A 23,450-nucleotide genomic window follows, 5' to 3' on the forward strand; every position below is an offset into this window, starting at 1 on the left:
GCGATTTCAGGATTTCAAGGAAGACCAGTTTTAAAGGGCAAACCTGAGCATTTCTGTTGAGTTTTGCTGAAACTGAAATAAGAGCATTCTAGTTGCCTTTTTGTCCAGCAAAAGGACAGACTATTCAGAGTTCAGGAGTCAGCTTGGCGAAATCCATTTGTGAAATCTTCCTTGATAAGTAATTTTGAATAACTGATGAATTTGCAGAAAGAAATAGCATGTATGCAAGGGGAACTGGAGACACAGAAACAAACAAATTGGGCAATATTCATTGCAACTAATCTGTCCTGCTGCAGTGGTGTCACTGATATTTACCACAACATGTGAAAACAGAGGAGTGATTGAAAATACGGAAAGAGAAAATTCAGAACAATTCTTCTCATAATCACTAAATATTTACTGCATGTTGATATAGAGTGTATATAGCTGCATCTTTCTAAAATCCTGTGTATCGGTAAGTATTATCATAGAGTGCTTGCTAATTCATCACGGATACTTGGAGTGATTGAATCAATAGCGGTCTTCCCAATTCATGAAAGTGTATTACTTCTTGCAGAAGGCATAAGTGATGAAGCAGAGTCCCATCAATTTTGTTGTATGACTTTAATTTCTCCTCTGTTTTTTTTTGTTGCTGCAGTAGTTGTTGAGTCATGTTTTTAATTAAGACTTCTCGTAAAGTTGCCATAGAAGCACTCAGGTAAGTGTCACTGAGAATTTCAGTGGCCAATTTTAATCTAAAAAAGCGTTCCAGGCCCTTTCCAGGATCCTGCACAATTGTAGTTGTATGAGTATTGTTTTGCTTCTTAAGCCTAAGTACTGCTTCATAAAACTGGGATATCTTCAATCTATCTGGATGGTAGCTGGTCACTGGGCTAAGGAGGAATAATAAATACAAAGAGGTTTTTTGTATCACAGAGGGAGAACAAACTCTCACAATAACTACTTTGTGCTTCTCACTACTGCATCTTAAAGCAGACTTAGCTGTATGGCAGAGGCTCAGCAGCATGGAGATACTGATTTGTATCTTCAGTTCTGGTATGCGTATTTGCATACACTTTGAAAAGAAGCTGCGAGAGGGAGTGGCTGTGACGCTCTTGTAAAGAGCACGAAAGTTGCAGAAAAACATTACGATATTCCACTACAAATGTCTTCTACTCCTGGCACAAAATACAGTAAGCAAAGGCCAGACTAATTATTTGATTCTCTACTCCCATCAGCTTAAGACACTGTACCTTCAATTTTGCTACTCCATTAGTAATCTGTATGATAGGAGTCCTCTGGTATTAACATTATGCATGTGCTATTTTTGAACACAGGATTTGTAGTACAGTTTGAGGTACAATGTAGTTTTATGGATGTAGCTTCATTTGATTTAAAGGCAGCAACTGATTAATTCTGCAGAAGATGGGGTGAGAAAGATTAGAGTACCAGTATAACCCTATAATCTTGTGAAAAAAGTTATGTAGGTCCTTAAAGATTCAACCCTAATTCAGTGATCTGTGATTTGGAAGAGAATCGGGAAAACATTTGCTCAAGTAACGAATATTTTATGTTAGCATCAAGTAACAAGTAATTTTCCTGCTATCTGCTTGCTTTCTAGGAAACAAGGTTATTAGTAAGTATTTTTTTGGTGAAATTTAAAGGAAAAAAGAAAATTTCAAAACACAGATTTCATGTTTGTATTTCATATTTCTAAAAATCATATATGTTGACCTAGATTGTGCTGAATTTATCTGCCTGGGAAGATTGATAAACTCTGTCCATCTCACTGTGGTTAGTGCCATTTCTATTTTACATGCAACTCATTTAAAGGACTGTGTGTATATTCACACTGTTTGAAGAAGTGACATTCTTCAGCAGATAATTCTGTATATACACAACGTCTGCTTCTATCCAAAATTTGAAACTATTCTGGAATAGTTTATTGGCTGTTTTGTTGAGCAAGTTGCAGCTCTGAAGGACAACTGCTGAAGTCCTAGGAATTTATGAAATGCAGCATACGTTACCAGCTCTCAGTCCAACTATCAAAAATAAATGGAATTTCAAACAGAGATACTACGGAGAGGCTACATTTTGTGATGTTTGAAGTACAGCCAGGCTCCAGCTTCAAGGCTACGCAGCGTTAATGGAAGTGTGGTGGGAATTCTGTAAATGGTAACGCCTTGAGACACTGAACTTACTGTTTGTGCAGCTGCGTGTACTTGGAAATCAGTGTCTGAATGCTACAAATCTGCTGTACACTTGAAATTTAATTGAGATCTGATGAACCCAAACCTCAGACTTATTTTGTGATACATGCTATCATCAGAACCATTCCAAAACTGCAGTGCGGTAAACCCTTTAGCGCAGAAATCTCGCATTTGTCTGTGTATTGTAATAGTACAGAGTGAAAAGGAGGGCAGATTTTAAGTGTACAATTTTATTTTTATTTTTTATTTTTTCCTAGTTTTAGTATTTCTGATGGTGCTGATAATGTCAGTGTTGTTTTAGTGCAAAGTTGTTGCTAAGGAAAATGTCCTTAACAGTTTTTTAAATGTGAGTTATTAATTGAGTAAACACACATTTGGGGAGTTCTTTAATGATGTATTATTTATACATAGTTTGCAGCATCTGATGATCAGATAAATCTGCACATTATTGTGACTATTTGTGAACCTTGACATTACTCTGTTTGAAATATATTTTGAAAAAGCAGTTTTGTGCATACATTGGAAGATATTCAGAGCACTATATTAAGTTTAACTTAACTTCTGGAAATACTGAATATGGCTAAAGCATTAGCCTTTGTAAAGGAAATCCTTTGCAAGACAGAAACATGTATGTACACAGGCATGCCCCTGGCATCAGTAAATCTGTATTTCTTTGTGCTGCTGTTATGTTTCTGTATATTGAAATGAATGTCAGCATTTCAGCTGGAAACAGATTTTACAGTGTCCTGAAATACTTCAGTTGTTTAAAATGGGAATGGGAGCTATAGTAACAATTATGGTACAGTTGGAATAAAATAAGTTATACCTTCAGTGGGGAAATCACATAGAAGAAGCAGGGTACTGCAATGTTGATAATCTAAGCTGTGGAATTGCTTCAAGTGGGAAAAAATGCAGAGAATATACACTGATTGTTGATACCGTGTATGGTAAAGGTATTAAATAGCACTACCTCCATAGAAGATAGGAAACATCAGCTGTCTAACAAGGAGGATCATTACATCAGAGTTTAAGCTTTCCTTTAACAACAAAAAGAGGTCATGTATTTGTGGTATGTTAGATATGGTGTTAGACTAGAACTTGCAAAACATTATTTTTGTTTGCATTTCTGCCACTGATATGCTGTATTTCCTCATTGCTGGCCTGCTTCCTCCACCTTTCTAGACCTGATCTTCCCTTTTGCTTTTTTTCTGTTTAGTTCTTAAGTTCTTGAATCTGTTCGTGTTCTGGCATATAGTCTATGTGGCAATCAGCTTTGATTTTCCTTGGGACTGCTAAATTCTGTTATAGAATTTTCTCTGGTATATTGCCTTATGGTAATCCAGATATTGGAACCTAGCTGGCATGTAATACAAAGGATTACATGGCATTACCAATGGTATGACCAGAAATCAGTGCTTTTTATGCAGTAACCTGTGTAATAATGTTTTCGTGCTTTTGCTATTCTTTGTTTTTTCTATCGTGTCAAGATTCTTTGCTTTGACAATTAAAATTGTATAAAATCTATGTAAATGAGTCCAGATCAAATGGAAATAGGAATATACTATTCCTGCATTGGGGCAGCTTTTAAGAAGTAGTATAAATTTCAGGAGGGCTTTTAATAACCAAAGGATCTACAGAAGCTTTTTCCTTTCTTCTGTACGAGATATATCTGTTATCTTTCACATGAGAATCATATACAGAATTAACTTCTTATAACAATGAATTTTTTGGGTTGTAAAGCAGGGCTGGCATTATGAGCAGTTGTCTGGACTAGAATAATTTGTCTTAAACCAAAGAGCTGTATTCTCATATCCCCTACAGCTCCCCCCCTGCCATGCACTGGTACAAGAGATATAAATACTAGAGGTCCAACAGCTGAGGGAACATAAAACTCTTTTTTCTTGAAGAAGATATGGTCACCTCCCTCTCCCCCCCTTTAAACATCATTTTAACTTAGGTGGTTGGCATTCATGCACATTTTCATTTCTCATGCAGCCTCCTAAAGTCGTAAACTTCTTCACGGACTATGATTAACATTAAAGCCACCAACAAACTTGATATACATTATGGGTTACTCCAGTGGCATGCTCTTTGATACACCATGAATAGAAGTACAAAAAATTTACTTAAGCTAAAAAGTTTTTTCTACAGTAACTATATTAAAGTAGAGAAGCAGGAAGGGTAAACAACATTTAGAAGAATTCAGACATACTATGCTGGATGTTCAAAGTCCATATCTAACTTGCTAAATTTTAAAAATATGTAAAAAGGGGAATATCTTCATTTGTAATACATTTTTTCAAACCTGTAATAGAACATTGTTCCAAATAAGTGTGTTACAATGGTATCTCTCTTTTTCAGACAAGAGCAGGTCAGTGTTCTGTATCAGAACATACATATAGCGGAACCCAGATTAATCCAGCCGTACGAACATGTCATTAAGAACTTCATCCGAGAGATCAAACTTCAAAGCACAGAGATGGAAACTTTGGCCATTGCGGTAAAAAGGTATAGTGAGTTGTATTTCTAGTTCAGTTATAGAGTTACTTTTTTCTCTGTCACACTTTGTTGGGTTAAACTACTGGGAGTTAATGCCAAAATATGTCATGCGGAGTATTTCCGTAAACTGAGTTCAAAGGTTAGTTTATATGCACACACATGTGCATAAACACATATAGCAGCAGATTCTCTGTTCATATTTTGGTTAAGCCCTGGACCAAATTTTTGCAGGTTCTATTCTTATGTTTAATGTCTTAAAACATTTTGACTCCTCTTCCTTAGCTGTAACTTTGAGGTTTGGCATACACACCCATTATACTTTCATTTTAGAAACCATATTTTTGCTTCTTCAGCTTCAAGGGGTGTATTTACCCATTGTAACTACTTGGCATTTGCAATCTCACATCATTACTGCCAAAACCAAACAGATTAGCTCAGGACAGAGATTTTGTATGTGTGGGTGATACAAGTTGCTGTAGTTATCCTTTTGAAGTTTCTTCATAGGATAACCAGAGGGGCCTTTTATCTCTGTAACTTAATTTTCAAAATGCAGATGTGATGTATTTCATATTGATCATCAGCTGTCAGCTATTATTTAAAATCTAATTTGCCTGTATCTTCAAATTAATTTGTGATTTTCATTCCCAACCATACCGGTTTCAAGGTCTGAGCAATGTTAAACTGTTTCCATGTCTGTCTGTTTAATTTGTTTCAGCTGAGGTAGGCAGATGTGTTTCACACAACATTTCCGTCAAGCCAGAGGGCAATTCCTAAGCGAGTGTTTACTTTTAAATTTTAGAGCTCAGGATAAAGCGGCAGTTCAGCTCAGTGAGCTGGAGGAAGAGATGGAACAACGGATACAGGCTGCAGAGCATAAAGTTAAAAAGGAAGTGAGTATTTTACATTTACGGAATTTCATAATTACCAAACTCTGAGTGGTCTTAAGCAGGACTGATGGCCAGGTATGTTTTTGATCCTGATGGGCTGACTCAAAGCTGCCAAAGGCAGGGCCTGGTTGAAAAGAAGCTATCCATGAGATAGAAAAAGTATTCTCTTAATGCTTTCCCAAAGAGGAATGGCTGCTCAGATGTAATAAACCAAGAAAAAAAAGGTTTTCTCCTTTGTTAGAATATGCTGGCCTAGAGGAATTTATTTCTGAGACCAGTATTGGAAACAGATTGGAGAAAATGACCTTTCACCATAAAAGAATGGAATCTAGTTCTCCTAGTAGATGAATTTATGTAGAAATTAATGCTTAGATTATTTGTTCCTAATTTGCATATCTGCCTGAAGAGGTGATCTTTCTTTCCCCCATTCTTATCCTGCAACTATATTTTAGCGAGTTCTAGACATAACAGAGGGTAATTGTGATGACAGTGTGTGAGGGCCTGGACCTCCCAAAGCTGATGTGAAATTCTGTTTCAGTGTGCTCAAGTTTTAGCCCTTGTTTCAACTGGCTTGCAGTCTTGATGGAAAAGTATAAGAATCCTCTAAAAGATATTAGAGCCACATGTGGCTGTGTAATTCAAAGCAGAAAGCAGTACAGTAAAACTACCCTACCTGTGTTGTCTGCTTTATATTGAACTGGTACTAAATTCACATAAGATAAACCTAACTTTACAATGTGCATAAGAATAACAGTTTGTGAAAGTGTTCTAATGTGGACATAAGAAATGCATTAATTAAAACACATACTATGGACATGATTATTGCTTTGTAGGACACACAATATACCGAATGTCTATATATTTGGTATGGGTTCTTTCACCAATGCATTTGCAGAATCAGAAACAACAAAGTGCAGTCTGTCAACTTGCTGATTTTAAATAGTTCACGGTAATTGATCTGTGAAGGTAAATAGTATTCTGATAGATTTACTTCAAGCAGCATCTTTTTCTATATAAGAGGAAACACTCCTACCAAACCATAAAAGTCAGTTGTTTTTCTAGAAACAAAGTATAATGACATAAAAATGTTAAAGATATCATCCCAGCAAAAAAAGCGTATCATAATATGTTTAAGTTATGATAATGCAACTCTCACTAGAGGTAAACTTTCAATTTCCAGAGAGACTAAGCATTTATATTTAGAAAACAAATACATTTGCTCTGGAAAATTTCTGTTCTGCAAAAAGTGGTAAATCACTGAAAAAAGTCCTCTTTTTCACTACTGTAAAAAGATGACGGGGATGTATGTATTCTGAGAACATCCACAGTTGTGTACTAGCATTAGGTAAAACCACATCTGCTATGTATTATCCATATCTAGTCTGTGTTTGTCCTCAAATTGTCACCGAGTTGCATGGATTGCGATTTCACTGTTCACACCTAGCTATAGATACGAAAGATGGGCTGTAACTTGTTTCTCACAGCGCTCTTTTCATTTTCACTCCTAAATGTTCCTTGTAGCTCGCAGCTCCACATACTCCACCTACTAAAACGCCCTGAGAGTAAATGCAAGATATTTACTTTGTGGGATTGTACTATGCCATTAATCTTAATGCTTGTACTCAAGGCTATTGTTTGTTGGAGTGATCTCACTCATGCCACTGTGACACCTGCCTCTGCATGATAGTATCTGCAGGTTAAGCCTATCCTATATTTTTTTTCTTCAAGGGAAGCAAATAGTTACCAAACAATACTTTGGAGTCCTATATAGGTGCCAACAGTGAGAGAATCCAGCTTAAGCTGATTACTTTGATTAGTGTTTTAACACACGGATTATCATTTAACACACAGATGTCAGCATCACCTACAGGAAAGCACTAAATCCTGAGCAAAGTCCATGTCTGTCTTTTCTGTGTGAAAACTCAACCTGTCTCATTGGCACCACGTATCACTGCTTCATTCTTGTTTCTTGTGTTGTGAAACTGTGCACTGAAGTCCCTGGGGAGTGACTGGAACATACTCATCTATAGCATGCGGAACATACCATTCTTCTCATTGGGCTTGATGTAACTTCCTTTCCAAATCTCACTGTTTTGATTAAAATAAAACCCAGAATAGTGTACTTGGTTTGATACTCAGACCAAGCATCATATGAAACTAAAGATGCTGTCATCAGCATACCTTTTACCGAACATGGGCCTGTAACATTCCAACGCTTGCACGCGAAAAAATTTAAAAGAAGAACAGAAATAAATAAGTAACTGATGGTGGCACAGTAATGCTATTACTAACACATTGTATGCCGAGCCATAGAAGGCTGGTTTGAAAAAAAGGATGTAGTGCCCTGATTTGCGTGTGGGTGTGTATGTATACATCTATATATGCAATACACACCTGAATTTATGTACAAATAAAATTTGAACACATCTCTTTCACGTTTTTTTTTTTTAAGACATTGAGAATGTTAAGCACAGGAGACTATGACATGAATAACAAACACTGAATTGACCCATCTCTTTATTTCTATGAATATTTTGTAAGTGGGCTGCAATTACAGAATCAGAATCTGTGGATCTTGAGGAAGGGGCAGGTTGACGTAATGGAAAGACAAAATTACACACATTAGTCTAAGGGGAAAGTGTGTGGTTTCCGAACTGGTGAATGCATTTTTTTAATAAACATTTGAAGCCTGTCTCAGCTTTTAACAAGATTTAAAATATTGCAGGAGAAGCGAAAAGCTGAAGAAGCACTAAATGAGCTGAAGCGCCAGTATGATACTGAAGTTGGGGATCTTCAGGTGACAATAAAAAAACTTAAAAAGGTAAGTGAGTTGAAGTCATGGCGAGAGTTTTTGAAGTGTTTTAAGAGATGCTGACCTCATCAAGTGCCTTCCCCAAGATGGATAATCGTAATTGTAGCTTTTTAATCTAATGTGTATTAGTAATTATTAGTGATTTTTGGAGCAATGCTGCCTACTCACACAGTTGGGCAAACTCTGCGTTTTAAAAACTTTAATAGCTGTAAAATGTTTTAGGGGTTATTTAATATGATTTCCATTACTTTTTATGTACTTTGAATCAGAACAAGCAATAACATACATTAATTGTGCATTTTTCTATCCTAGTTGGAGGAGCAATCCAAAAACGTAAATCACAGAGAAGATGTGATTGAATTGAAAAAAAGAATACATGATATGTTGCTGGTAAGAGATGATTATCATTAACATAATAATTTAGCTTCAGTTTTAGCCTCTGCAATACAGATTGGATTTTTTTTTTTTTTTTTTTTTTTACATTTAGTACTGGTAAGTTACAAAATAAACTTTTAAAGTTGTTAAGTGTATGACGATCTTTACCTCGGAAGAAAACCTGTTCTGTATAAATGCATACACATTCTAGGTATAACATTTAGAAATGGCTTGAGATGATATAGTCCCCTTTTTGTGTAACTGAAAAAATAAGAATTCAGTGGTGCATGCATGCTAATTTACTGACTTCCCTGTTGATTTAGAATTCTTTCATTTTCTTTCCCCCTCTATGCTCAGATTTTCTAGTGTTTCATTTTTATTTAATTTTGATGGTTTTTCTTTTACCATTATAATATGTCAATATAATATTTTCTGCAGGTGATTGTGACAGCTAACGTCTAATATCTTCCTTTTTTTAAGGAAAATCAGAAACTTAAGAAAGATCTTCTAGAAGCACAGACAAATATAGCTTTTCTACAGAGTGAGTTAGATAGCTTGAAAAGCGAGTATGCAGATCAGACTTTGAACACTGAGAGGTAAGGTACTTCTACATGATAATATTTTCACCAGGGGAAAAAATCTGTTGTCTGATGTAGTTATTATGTATGCAGCTGGTAACTGTTATTTTCTAAATTTGCCATAAATGACAGGTACACATTTGACACCATGGAAAGTATGCCATGGTTACCGTTCACTTCTCTTGTCAAGTTTCTGAAAGAGCAAGTTCTGGATGTGATGCGAACTCATAATCTTGCAAGGAAGCCCATTGATTTTACTGGGACTTTAATTAGGAGTGAAAGTTATAGTATCAGGCAATAATTTTTTTCCTCCATGACTTGCACTCAGATGAATATCTGTATGAATATTAGGGAGAATAGTTTTGGAAGCCTCCCACATCAGTCTCAACCAATTTTTTCTAAAGTGAATGAAAGCTACTTTTAGATATTCATTTAAAGAAGCGTAAATGACAATTTCATTATGTGGTTATCTTCAGATAACACAAGTGATGTTTCAAGGGGAAAGGAGGCAGTCCATATGGTTATTTTGCTGAATTTTTATTTTTCATTTACAGTCTTTGTTGAGGTGTAATGGCAGGATCGCTGAAGTTGCCAAGTGATATTACTTTGCATAAAACTGCTTTTAACATATTTCAGCAGATATGTAAACAGAAAAACTGTATTCGGAAATATTTTGAAATGGTATCTTTTCCCCACTATATATTTATCACCTCTTATAAATGTTGACTGTTGAGTTTTGTCCTCTGCCAAAAGCAATATTATAAAAATAAAAAAGGATATCCTGTAAAGTATAACTTCTTGGGGTTTTTTTGCAGAGACCTAGAAATGATCCGAGAGTATACTGAAGACAGAGATAATCTGGAAAGACAAATTGAAATACTTCAGTAAGTTCTTAGTAATTCAAGTTTTTCTTAACAAACTTTGTCCAAACATATTTGGGGGTAAGTGTTTTTGTATGCAAAAGGTGGGGATTTGCTTTGGGAAAAAATATGAACTAAAAATACTGAAATGGCCTCAATTCTCATAGAAGGTACTGTGCTACTAACTCTACTGTGTTACTGAGCCACTAACTCTTCGTTGTTTTTTTTTTTTCTTAGCCTCACTGACTTTCATTTCTTTATGATAAGCTGAATGAGATTTGGGTCTATCCATGCTGTTATAAAAATTAGTACTTGGCTCCTTTTTTATTGACTTCACTTCTCCAGTAACTCCCTTATAACTGTCTTATCGTTATCTGGAAAGTACTAAGTGTGTGCAGTATCATACAAGGGACACAGATTTTTGCTTTCAAGGAGGATCACAATGAATAGTTTTTTTATATCTTTAGTTAATTTCTTTATCCTAAACATATTTTTTCTTTCAAGCAGCTGAATCACATCTGTCCTTAGAGTCATCTCAGCAATACTTAAAGGGTATTTCAGAAATGGCTGTACCAGTGTACTACCCTGCAGCTGTTTTTTTGTGGCCATTCCTACAGTGTTTTTTTTCCCCCTCAGCTGACCACAGACCATGCTACAGAAGTGAAACAGGGTTTCCTAGGCTACTACTTGAGGTTAAACTTGACAGTGCTTTTTTCATGTAGAATCATTTAAGTATATGACAACACATTTCTGGTTCTACGTTACTGTCGTGGTTTAACCTGGCAGGCAGCCAAATACCACACAGCTGCTCACTCACCCCCCCACCCCCCCCCCAGTGGGACGGGAAGAGAATCGGAAGGGTAAGAGTGAGAAAAACTCGTGAGTTGAGATAAAGACAGTTTAATAAAACAGAAAAGGGAGAATAATAATGATAATGATAAAATATACAAAATAAGTGATGCACAATGCAATTGCTCACCACCCGTGCTGACTGATAACAGGTAGCGATCGGTACTTCCTGGATCACGCCTACCATTCATATACTGAGCATGACGTCACATGGTATGGAATACCCCATTAGCCAGCTGAGCTGGCTGTCCTGATTATGTTCCCTCCCATCTTGTGTACCTAGCTCAGTCAGTAGGCATGGGAGCTGTCCTTGGACTAGGAGGGTACTTAGCAACAACTGAAAACATCAGTGTGTTATCAACATTCTCCTCATACTAAATCCAAAACACAGCACTGGCAAGAAATTTAACCCTATCCCAGCCGAAACCAGGACAATTACTCTTTAGTGTTTATCTAAAGAAAAACAAAAGTTTTTTTTGATATGTATTTTTTCAATTTTTCTTTGTGATAAGTTACATAATTTTTAATGTTTTCTTTAGTCCTGCAAGTTAAACTGTGTTTCCTTGTTAGATCAGCTAATAGAAAGCTACATGACAGCAATGATGGTTTAAGAAGTGCACTTGAAAACAGTTTCAGCAAGTACAACAGATCATTGGTATGTATTTATAATTTTGTTATGTTGTACTAGAAGGTTTAAGAATTAACACACCAAATGCAAATTTATTTGTACTTCAGTGGGTAGTCAGAAAACTGAGTTTTATTCAGTGGACTCACTCTGGGAATAGACTTGTGTAGTTGAATTTTGTTAGATTTTACTTATATTTGGTGAAATAATGGAGGTTTGTTAGAGCACAACTACTTTTTGAGGTGCCTTGGAGAAGTAGTGGGTTTTTTAATATGCTGTGGCCAAATGTATCTGATGAGATGAATAAATCAGCAGTTTCTCTTACACTAAAGGGAATATGTTTGTATTGTGTATATGGGAGTACTGTACCACTGAAAACACTCATTTTCAGAAAACTGCTTTCTTTTAGTAGCAAGGTCTTAACCTAATTTGAACTTTTGTCCAGGCAAGTCACTGGGAAAATGAACAGCAGGGACTGCTGATAATAGGGACCTCAGTCAGACCCTTTTTGGCTATCACAACTGCACACGTATCTGTTGTAACAGATGTAACCTGGCATCCTCCAAACCAGAGAAAGGAAGGCTTAAAGTTACAAAAAATCTGCTCTACACTGCCATTTTGCAATATTGGGAAACCTGTTAAACTCCAAAACTAATGATCGGGCAAGCCCTTACAGGGCTTCATCAGGAAAGCAACTGTTTTAGAAGGATGGGGCACATTTATAGTAAGGGGCCCACAGAGACGATACTGGCCAGGAAGGAGGAAAATACGGGTCATTGCCTGTTTCCAGCATACCATACCAATGAACGCAAGTGCCTTTTGCTGATACAGGCTACCAGAGATTCACTGCAAATGCCTTAAGAGATACCATTTCCTTCTGCCATGCCCTGAAACATAAGGGAGCAGATTACAGAGAAGACAGAGGAAACTGTTACCAGTGAATAAATGTGTAGAGGGACAGCAGAACGTACAAAATGCTCTGTCACATGCTATCGGTTGAGATCTTTCCTTCTCTCCACTGTCTCATTCAAGAACCAGGAGGTATCTCTACTGAAACTAGCTCAGCCAGTGACACTTCCCTTTTCGCTTTAGTAGTCAACATGCTATTTTTCTAAATATCACTTTTCAAAGTTTAGCATTTCAAAGTCTTCAGGTGTAGTCAATGAAATCATCCTCTTGGAATTTCTGTTGTCTTTTGTGGTTGAGCGTGGCTAGCAGGTTCAGTATAAAGGCAATAGCGGAGCCTAAATGCTATATGTAATGGGCCTTTCGACGTCCAGTCCTGTATAAAGCATGAGGTTTAATTAAAAATAAGTAGTTGAATATATATGAAAATACACAGTAGTAATTTTGATGATGCACACTTTTTTCATGACAAATCTAGATGCTTACAGTGTGTTCATCAAACTTATTATGCATTTGTTATGTATCTGTCACAGCGGTTAGCAAACACCTCACCAGGAAGTACCATTTCTAGAAGCAGTCCTAAATTTAATGGTGGACAGTCTCCTCTAAACCCACGGTATGACAGGTAAGCCAGATTTGCTTCTATTAAGTTTAAAAAGACTAGGGCATCACACTTGTCTTAGAAGAGCAAGTATTGTCAAAGAACAGAGGCAATAGTTCTGTCTGATTCAGAAGGAATGTGTGATGATAGCATATGATCCAAAGTATACTGAAGTCAATGGGAATCTTTTCAATGACTTCAGAAAGCTCAGGAAAACTCTTTTCAGTGCAAATCATGAACTTATGGAGAGTTCAGCCAGCCTCTTGTTTGGTTTTGGACTGTTTTGATTCTAGTTTGATTCTGAATCTCCCCTCCTTGTCTCCAAGAAACTACAAAAATCTACTGAGGACCTCTGTTAGCTAGCTTACTCAGTACTTAGGAAATAAAACATTTTTGATCATATCTTCAGCCTGTATGTCTGGTTTTCCCATGTAATAATGATTACAAAGGTATGTGGGCCTAATTCTTCAAAAGAATAAACATCCTCATCTCACACTGACATGCAAGAGTAGTGAATGCATTTGGATATTAATGGGGTAGAAGCCACAGAGAACAGTAAGTTATCTAAATGCAAATATCAAATGGTCAGAGCTACTTTCGTTTTGTACTTACTGGATGCAGGTCATTGATAAGAGCTTCCTCCGATCATTGCAGAGACTCACTGAAGTCACCAGGCATTGGATCCAACCTTAAGTGCTGTAGATCATGCTATGTTTTCACACTTTTTTTATTAAAAACAGCTGGAACTACCAGCAAAAATGTGTGTCCTTACTCGATAGATTGTTTTGTCTTAGTTTTCTTTCAGTGGTACTTCAAACTCTAGAGAGATCCCTGTTAAAGTTCTTAGTAGTCGGTGTTTTACATTTTGCCAGAGATACGAATATCTTTGATAGGGATTAAGTTAGCTCCTGCTTCACACTAGTGATATCCCCATTCATTCAATAGTGTTACTCTTATTCTACTGTCTCCATGTGAGATGTGTTTGCTGGCTGTAAAGTTTTGCTTGTCACAAATTGATGCATTCTGCTGAATGCAGATAAAACCAATTCCCCTCTGTTGGACCCTCCGCAAATTTCGAGAGGCATCCACTACTAAGTTGCATATTACATTGAGCAGTTTTCTGAAGGGATAACTAAAACCTCTCTGGAGGCTTAGTGATGTCCTTTTCTGTGAATATTTATTAGTACCTGCCACACGGTGCAATCCTTACATTCCCACAAAAGTGAGAAATGCAAGCTACTTTAGAAGAAAGTTTATGTGGTAGGAATAAAACTTAGGCTTAACAGGTGTGTGACTTCATAGTATTGAAAGACAGAAAGAGATATGAATGTCCCAAAACCTGTTCATTTCAGTACTTTGTCTGTTTCTTGACATCAGATCAACATTAAGAGATGTTGATTTGCATTCTCACATGTTTTATACAATTTACTTTAGTAGGTATACTTTTTCTTTTTTTTTAGCTGTATCATGCATCTTGGTCTAACTTGCTTTAAGCACATATGAAACTCCCAGCATTGAATTCATGCTTCAGTGAGGTTGAAAATTGACTACTAAAGACGTTTATTGCAGAGAATACCTGACAAGCTTAGCTTTGTTATAGCATGCACTCTTCCTCTGTATTTCAGTGATTTGGTATAGGCTAGTAGGTGCATGAATAGAAATAGCATGGATGCTGTGATGTTCCACAGCAAACATCATGCTCATTCCTGTGATTATTGATTAGCTCGAAAGGATGTAAATTAGATGGTTCTGGGTGTTGTTGCATGGGACAATGATGCCTCTGTCACCCCTGTTTGGCCACTTGCAGGAAGGAATTCTATTCTGACTCAGTAACAGCTTCATAATTTGGTGATTCTCCCCAGTGTACTCTTCTGTGGTGTGCCATTGCACTGGGAGTTCCCAGCCGCTCTGGTAGCAATCTGTCTTTACAAGGATTGATGCTGACCTTGTCTGTTCTAGCAGTTTAGTGCTTCACATCCATTCCCAATAGGACAGAGCCAGGCTGGTTCTCTCTTCTCCGCTGTGACTTGGAGACCTTTTCTACCTCACTTTAATTTGTGCCTGTCCCTATCTTGCTGCAGGAACAGGATAATGATTGTGGCCGTAGTAAACTTTTTTAAAAGATTGATTCTTTTAAGATTCACTCTATTAATCTTTATTTTCTGTAGTTTTATTTACATAGATAAAAACTAAATTGTTTTTTCTGTAAGCCATGCTGTCATTGCTGCATCCATTTAAGCATTTTTATATATTACAGCATCCAGAATGAAAAAAAAAAAAAAAAAAAAATTAAAAGGCCTTTGAAGGAACGGTGAGGGGAAAGAAAGGACTTCTGTGTAAAACCTTAAGTTTTGCGTAGCCTACCAAGCTGTAAGAAAACACGTTTCCATGACTTCTTCCGCCATTACTGATCTCCTGAACTCAGTTACCCCCTTTTCTGTATTTATAGCTGTTACTTATTGGCCTGTGTGCCTCTGTGAGCGAATGCATTCATTTAAATTAGATACAGTATTTCAAGGACATTTTGTGTGTCTTAGAATAGGCCAAAATTAGCTAAACCATCAGCTATCATTTTCTGCCTTCGATGTCTTCATAGTACATCATTTTCTGAATCTTTTTAAACAATTATTTTTTCTGTGTGTGAATAAATAGACATTCTTACTGAGACTCATGAAGTCATCATCAATAACATAGATTATATAATTTAATTTGAGCATCCTAAGAGATATGATTGAAAAAGAAATTATTTAGAAAGGCAAAGTAGGCATTGACATATGTCTTAAACTGTACAGCTAGCATTTCTAAGTATTGACTATTCCAGAATGGCTCAGATTTTGTTGGGAAGAACGATTGTGGAATAATTTTTTTTTTTCTCCCCCTCCAATATTTTCTTATTAGATCATCTCATTCTTCTTGTGTGGATGAAGATTATGATTCTTTAGCCCTTTGTGATCCTATGCAAAGGATAAACTGTGAAGTTGACAGCTTGCCGGAGAGCTGTTTTGACAGTGGTTTGTCTACCCTGAGAGATTCAAATGAGTATGATTCAGAGGTGGAATACAGGCATCAAAAGATTTTTCAAAGGTCACAGTGTATGCAAGAAAGCTTTGGTGGTGATGCTTCTGATACAGATGTGAGTGCCAGACTTACTCCTTCTCTGAGAAAGACCTTTGGTTGGAGAAAAAGTTAGTTTCCTGTTTTTAAAATGAAATGGATCTTTGCCCATAGGCCAGTTAAAACTAAGTATTTGGGTTATATACATTTAAATAAGATTAGTGACAATTTTTTTGAGAATGCATAAATAGTTACTCCCCTTTAAAATAAAAGCTTTGTTTTGACATTTTTGATAGATTTTTGAGGTAATAACTTCATTTTTGAAGTACATGTGGTTTTTGAAAGTTGTTAAACAGCATGCAGACAGGAGCCCATTTTCTAATTATTAAAAAGCAGATACCGTAGAAATTAAATAGGTTTCTCTTCACTTTCCCTTACTGTGCTGTGGCAGTGAATGAAAAAATCACATATATGAGAAAAAGAATACTGTTAGCGCATACATTGACTTACACAGTAAGTGCCAGAGAATTTAGAAATGTAGGAAGGTGTTATTATATCCATTTTATTGTTAGTAAAATGGAGAGCTTTACTGATGACTACATAGCAAGACTAGTATCAAGCACAGCAGAACACAGGGGTTTTTTTAGAGCAGGTCCTTTTCTGTGCATTTAGTAAAGACATTTAGTCTCTGCAGTTGAAAATGCTATGAATAGTGCTGATTACAGCTATGCTGTATTTAATTTAGCTTGAGTAGTAATAGCATAGAGAGCAATGTCTTGTAGGGAAAATTTGTAAAATAAGCTTTGAAATAAAGTATTTGTTTATTGTAATTATTTTTTAAGCTGAAATTTTCCATATGGAAATTAATTTGCTCTATGTGGAAACTATACTGAAAGCATGTATGTCAAACAGCAAACACGTTTAAGGAACAAATGTAGGCTATAGTAAACAGCAAACGTGAATAAGAACAGAATGATCACAGTATTTTGACTAGAATTGCACAGCTCTATTTAGTCATTTATCTCTGTTTAATCCAAACTGTTAAAACCAGTGTTTTAATCAGACTTTCCAAAAAAGTATACTTTTTTCACCGGTGCTAACGCACTAGCTTGTACTTTCAGGTTCCAGAGATCAGGGATGAAGAAACATACAGTCCTGATAACAGCAGTACAATATTAGACTGGAAGCCCTCACGACCAGTAAGTCGAAGCAGCTCAATTACTTCAACAAGGAAATACATATCTGCTCTCACCCCTCAGGTAACCAGTTCTTTAGGAAAACAAAAGAAGTGTTTGATATAGAGAATATTTTTTATATGAGTTGAAATAGAGGGGTTCTTTTTATTTTCAGTCAGATGCAACCGAATGTACTCCAAAATACCCCAGTTCGGAGAAGGCTTACAAGATTGTTCTTGCTGGAGATGCAGCAGTGGGAAAATCCAGTTTCCTTACGAGACTTTGCAAGAACGAATTTCGAGGCAATACCAGTGCAACCTTGGGTATGGTTGTTGTTGTTCTTAAAATACTAAAGTGAATTTCATTGCTGCTCTGCAGAAGTGGGTGAAAAGATTACTCTCTGTGATTGCTTGCCAGGGTTTCCTGAATATACACATGCGGTTTCTTAGGCTGTGGGACCTAATTGAGTACTAAACAGCCTAGCTGCTGTTTGGAGTGGATAATAGGGTACTGCTCTAATTTAGTTTCTCTTTGCAAAGCCAAAGCCTGTTCCTGAACAACACAAAGCACCAGAAAAAGCAGTTTCAGTGTAATGAACTTAGAATGTGTGTACGATGCTTTTTGCATTTTTCATTGCTTTCTTGACTTCTCAGCTCTTTCCTCCTCGTACTATCCTTTGATGTCTTTCATACTATTTTTTGTTTCCATTTCTTCAAAGTGTTATTGAAGCTTTGGTTTAAATGCAGCTGGAGGGATTTCTGACTGACTTGTTGTGTATATTATTACAGCTGTCAGGTAACAAACTTGTCTTACTGATTCCAAAGACTGAATTTTTGTCTTCCAGTCAATTCATAGTTATATGTTTGTTTCATTGCCTCTGAGTCAGGATTTTTGTTCTAATTTCTCTTTTTCCTCCTTCACATATTTCCTTTGCATGAAATAAAGTCTGTTTTCTAAACATTTTCTCTTCTTCCATGAAACTGTTTAGCAAAATAAAGCAGAGAGAGATCTTCTTGTTTGCTGGTCATAATGCCAAATCTGTATCAATGCTTCTGGGAAAATGTGTGGGAAAAATATTTCTTTAGATGTTTTTCTAAAGACAAATTAAATACATTCAGGGGTTTATTGCAGTTCAACGCTATGTGAACGACTGAAATATCATAATCTATTAAAAGAGATGAATTTTGAAATAAGGTGTTGTATATGGCACATAACTTTTCATTTTCTGTGGGTTTTTTAAGGTTATTCATTTTTTTATTAGACTATACACATCATTCTTTTCAGGTGTGGATTTTCAAATGAAAAGATTAATTGTTGATGGAGAACCTACAGTGCTACAACTGTGGGACACAGCTGGGCAGGAGAGGTTAGTGATTCTCTGCACTTACGTAATTTCATTTGTTTTGTTTCTAAAAGATGTTTGCGTTTTTTCATCTAGGTGAAAAAAATTCCACTAAATATTATACGGCCCTATAGTAAGTCAGTATGGCCATACGTAAATGTCTATAAACAGATGTGATTTTGCTTTGCAGAGAGAAGTAGTTGAGGTTCACCACAGCATTAATTAATTAAATCCGTATGTCTCTCTCTTGCAATACAGAAAGATGGAGTAGTTCTTCCATTTTTAGTCTTTAGCTTTCTTTGTCCTTACAGACCTGTATTTCTGAGCAGGCTTTATCTTAGAGATTCCCTTCCCTTCACTCTCCTCTCCTCTTATTTCCTTGAAAGTCCTGATCCTGATTTGCCTAGTATTTAGTGTATGAAAACTTCTTCCCAAAGACTTTAAAAAGACTTATGGCAAAATTGTACAGATTTCTGAATGTATATCCAAGGTTCTTCAAATTACTGTGTAGAGTTTCCTCACAATCCTATGACATCCTTACTTGAGAGCCATTACTTCTTTACTGACAGCTTTTGGGGCTTATTAAGAGGTTAATCTAACACCTTGGAAGTCAGTTTAATCTGTTTGTTGACCAAGATTTGTGTTGGGCTGCATGTGTTTACTTTTGCCTGAATGGGTGATTATGTGAAGTAGGTAGTCAGAGGCCCAATCATTCTCCTCCCACATAATAAACTTGTGAAGTATATTTTAATATTTAATGTAAATACCTGGTTGCTGTACTTGGTTGTTAAGTAGATTGTGTTATGTTAATGCCAAAGATGACTGTAACTGATGAATTCATTCCTGGAATAAGTTTATTGGTTTCATATTTTTTCAAATGTAGCAGAGTAACCCACTCAATTTATGAAGTTACATGTAAGTGAAAAAGCCTTGCCACCTAATCAAAAGTCCAGTGCAAAGCAGGTTATTTGTAATAGATACACTGTAGATTGTTTTGATACAAAAAATGTTGATTGCTGTTTAGGACAGAATCCGGATCTGTAGCATTTGTAGACCTGCATCAGCAGTTTTCAAGAACTACTTATGAAAGAAGCTATGAGAAAAATCATCTTGTAATGTGTAGAGAATCTTACTCAGTAGTGCAATAAAGTAATGCTGTGTTCTTAATGATGTTAAACTGAATTCTTTTTTGATAATGTGGTCTTATGCAAACCTTTTTTTTCTGAAAGATTCCGAAGTATTGCTAAATCGTACTTCAGAAGAGCAGATGGTGTCTTACTGCTATATGACGTAACGTGTGAAAAAAGCTTTCTTAATGTGCGAGAATGGGTGGATATGATCGAGGTAAGACCCTTAAGAATATACAACTTACAATCTATGTTTCACTGCATTGCTAACCTTTTTATTCGTAAAATTTGAATATCTCTATATTAGAATTAGCCAGACTGCAGTCTCTCATAGAAGTAAAAGCTACATGGAATTCCTAAATGTATCCTGATGTATTCAGTTAGTGTTAAAACTGATACATCTTTTTGTATAAAAGGGTATCACGTAATCACACTCTTCCCACTCCCTTTTGAAATGAACATGAGAGCCCATTTCAGATACCCTCTTGTGGATGGCTTGAGTGTTCCTTGGAGTCTTAGCATTTTAAATCAGTATGTTAGATTCTGTAAATTACCTATAGTTCAAGTGAAATTTTCAGTATTTCTTACTACTATTACTTCTTGTTTTTTATTTGAATACAAATTTGCATTTAATGAAAAGGGTTTTTCTCTCGTACCAGAGGTGTTTAATAGGAGGGAAAGTGATAAGCAAAATCTTTAATTCATCTTCTGAAAGCAATTTCTTTTAATCATGCTATAGGAGTAGCCACTTTTCCCATAGTAATTTTGTCACATAGCATTTGGATACAGTAACAGTTTCCATTAGATTAATTTAACACATTAAATTCCTTGTTGGGAAACAGGGCTTATAGGAATGGAAGCACATCTTTGCTGGCTGCTGAAATATCAACTAGTTCATGAAAAGTTCTCAGCATGACTTTCATAATTTGTCATTTTTTGTGGTAGTGCACAAGACTTTTTTTTGTGGGAAGGAAATCAGTATGACATGATCATGCTAGTTACTTTTTTCTATTCTAAGTTTTCTAGCAATAAGGAAATAAAATCCTTTTTACAGGATGCAACTCATGAGAATATTCCAATTATGATGGTGGGAAACAAAGCAGATCTCCGTCAGGCTGTTACAGAACAAGGGCAAAAATGTGTGCCTATAAACTATGGAGAAAAGCTGGCTATGGTAAGGTCCAAGTGTACCTCTTTAGTATAAAATGGTCTTAAGAACTTTAATCTGAAAACCATGTGAGAAACTAGTAAAGAAAAGTAATTTTCTGGTCATTTGTTCAAATCTAGTAATAAGGATTCATGGATACTTTTCATGAAACTATCCTATTTTGATGGTGTTTGCTGGGCTAAATCGCATCCCAGTGTCCATTGAGCTGAACTTCATTATTGGCTGGGATAGTCTTCTCCGTCTTTATGGTGAAAATGTGGATGGACTAGGAGACTGAGTTTTTCTGCTGCCAAAGAGAAATTGTCAGTGCAAATATGAAGCACACTAGTGAGCGTTATGAGGCTTTTCGCCTGGCTTCTGTCTGTCCAGCTTTGGAATATGTTCATCTTCAAGAGTCTATGTTGTATTCCTGCCACGTCTGCAGAAAGAAAAAAGGAACTCTCTGCTATAAACAGAAGTGTGGACAAGTTTTTTGTGTGTACTTATATAGGGGATAAAGGATGCACATATCCCATATTTTGCAGAAAAAAATGTAGAATCTTTAGAGTCTTGAGTTGTTGAGTGCTTGCCCAATTGATTGATTATACCGGGGCAGATATCATGTCTGTTATTTATGGAATGATATTTCTGGTTAACCTAGAATACCAGATGCCAGCTAACAAGCTGGATTCAGTAACCTGTCCTAGCAACTCTCTTCCTATTTTGCAGTCTTGTGGACAAGAAGATTGAGTTTGGACATTAAGCCTACAATGTGTTTTTTATTCTGTTTGTTAATTCAGAATATACTGAATATAAAAACCATGCAATTAAAAAGCAATTACTGTTTTTTTTGTAGTACTAAAGTGAATATATTGGAGAATGAAGGGTACCAGAAGAAATCGTGTTCATTTAAACGCGTGTCATCTTTCTTTGTGTTATTGAGGAAACCATTTGTAATTGAATATACATATTCACATGGGAACCATTTCAGATTAGTTGGCTTAACATTCTATTTTTACTCACAGACTTACAATGCGCTATTCTGTGAAACAAGTGCTAAAGATGGATCTAATATTGTAGAAGCAGTTCTTCATCTTGCTCGGTAAGTAGCAATGTTTCTATTTTTGAATAAACACATCTGAGTATATTTTATAAAAAGGACATTGTATGTGAATATACATACAAAGACACACATGTACATTTAGAATTGTACCAACATCAAATTCAACAAACAACATTTAAAAAAGAATACCAAGTTAAACCTTTGTAGATAAATGCAAGACAAGATTTATTCTCAGTTTAATCGAGTAACATTTTTGCTTGCAAATGTTACAAAGCTGTCTCAATAATTAGTATTTAAATTAGAGCTCAGTTATGGAACTCATAATTTGGAAACCTGTTTGGTGAATGAATTACATTTTTTAATGGTACATGGATTTACTTTCTTAATTCTTTCTTAAATTCATTTCAAATGCATATAATTGTATGTATAATTAATTCTTAATTCTTTCACATATATTAATATAAATTCAGTTTTATTACTGACCGATCTAATCCCATGTATTTTCTTTGATGCCTCTTCTCTAAATTATTTAAAAGATAGAAATTCAGATTATATCTATTTAGCAACCTAGTATTTCTGTGATAATGTGTGAGCCAAACAATACACTTCTACTACCTTTCCAAACCATTATTGGTTACAATATAATTTTGAAGGACTGGCGGTGTGTAATGAATCCTCAGCCTCTGATTTTCCAGTTTAATACATGGAGCTCAAGGCAGAATTACAAACCATATTCATGTGATTTTTGCAGCAGCCTAATGCAATAATCAAACTTTAGGGTCTTGCTTCTTCATATGGGACTTTCAAGAGCACCCCTGTTTCCAGGAAAATCAGAGATGCAGCAAGAATGTAGGCATTTATTTGTCTGTCAGTGTCAATGTAAAGTTAATTGCTGATTTGTTAAATGACTCATCTCCAAGAACCTGGACATGAATGCAGCAGTGGATTATGAAATTAGAGAACTTACATAGCACATTTATATAAGATTAATCACAGATGGAAAATGATCTCTGATGTTTAAACACGATAACTTTGTTTAACTGTTTCAAGGATAAAAAAATGTTTTGGCTGTTGGAGCCTCTCTTTTCAGAATCTCAAAAAAAAAAAAAAAGGTATTTTTCTTCACAAGGTTCATTGAGCCTCAAATGGTCTAGACATTACCCAGAACCTTGGTCTGGAACGGTTGGCTGCAATTTCATTACTCAAGTCTTAGTAATTTGTGTTCTTTGAAAGAAGCATTTCATTTTGAAATAAAGATTTCTAAATGAACATTTCATTACTGTTATATTGAATAATACAGTGTTCTGAGAGAACTTCATTAATTTATTCTGCTAATATGAGGAGGGCTTAAATTTTTTTTT

The 23,450-nt window shown here is 35.8% G+C and overlaps 1 protein-coding gene across 1 annotated transcript; it reads left to right on the forward strand.

Moving 5' to 3' along the window:
• The first annotated feature begins 650 nt into the window (after positions 1-650).
• On the forward strand, positions 651-22,132 carry RASEF (RAS and EF-hand domain containing). The gene is made up of 16 exons (XM_009588249.1): positions 651-697; positions 4,551-4,697; positions 5,488-5,578; positions 8,301-8,396; positions 8,700-8,777; positions 9,243-9,358; positions 10,156-10,224; positions 11,620-11,704; positions 13,114-13,205; positions 16,080-16,314; positions 17,357-17,494; positions 17,586-17,733; positions 18,695-18,776; positions 19,982-20,096; positions 20,934-21,053; positions 22,052-22,132. The coding sequence occupies exons 1-16, from the start codon at positions 651-653 to the stop codon at positions 22,130-22,132; spliced, it is 1,740 nt and encodes a 579-aa protein (XP_009586544.1).
• The last annotated feature ends 1,318 nt before the right edge of the window (positions 22,133-23,450 follow it).

Source organism: Fulmarus glacialis, unplaced genomic scaffold (genome assembly GCF_000690835.1).
Source record: "Fulmarus glacialis isolate BGI_N327 unplaced genomic scaffold, ASM69083v1 scaffold41110, whole genome shotgun sequence".
In the NCBI taxonomy this organism is placed as follows: domain Eukaryota; kingdom Metazoa; phylum Chordata; class Aves; order Procellariiformes; family Procellariidae; genus Fulmarus; species Fulmarus glacialis.

What these genes read in the sequence shown, in the direction of transcription:
- RASEF (XM_009588249.1), top strand. Translation starts at nt 651, where the DNA reads ATGTTTTTAATTAAGACTTCTCGTAAAGTTGCCATAGAAGCACTCAG. An exon ending in TTGGCCATTGCGGTAAAAAG is followed by an intron (nt 4,698 to 5,487) that starts GTATAGTGAGTT and finishes TTTAAATTTTAG; the next exon opens with AGCTCAGGATAAAGCGGCAG. An exon ending in AGACAAATTGAAATACTTCA is followed by an intron (nt 10,225 to 11,619) that starts GTAAGTTCTTAG and finishes TTTCCTTGTTAG; the next exon opens with ATCAGCTAATAGAAAGCTAC.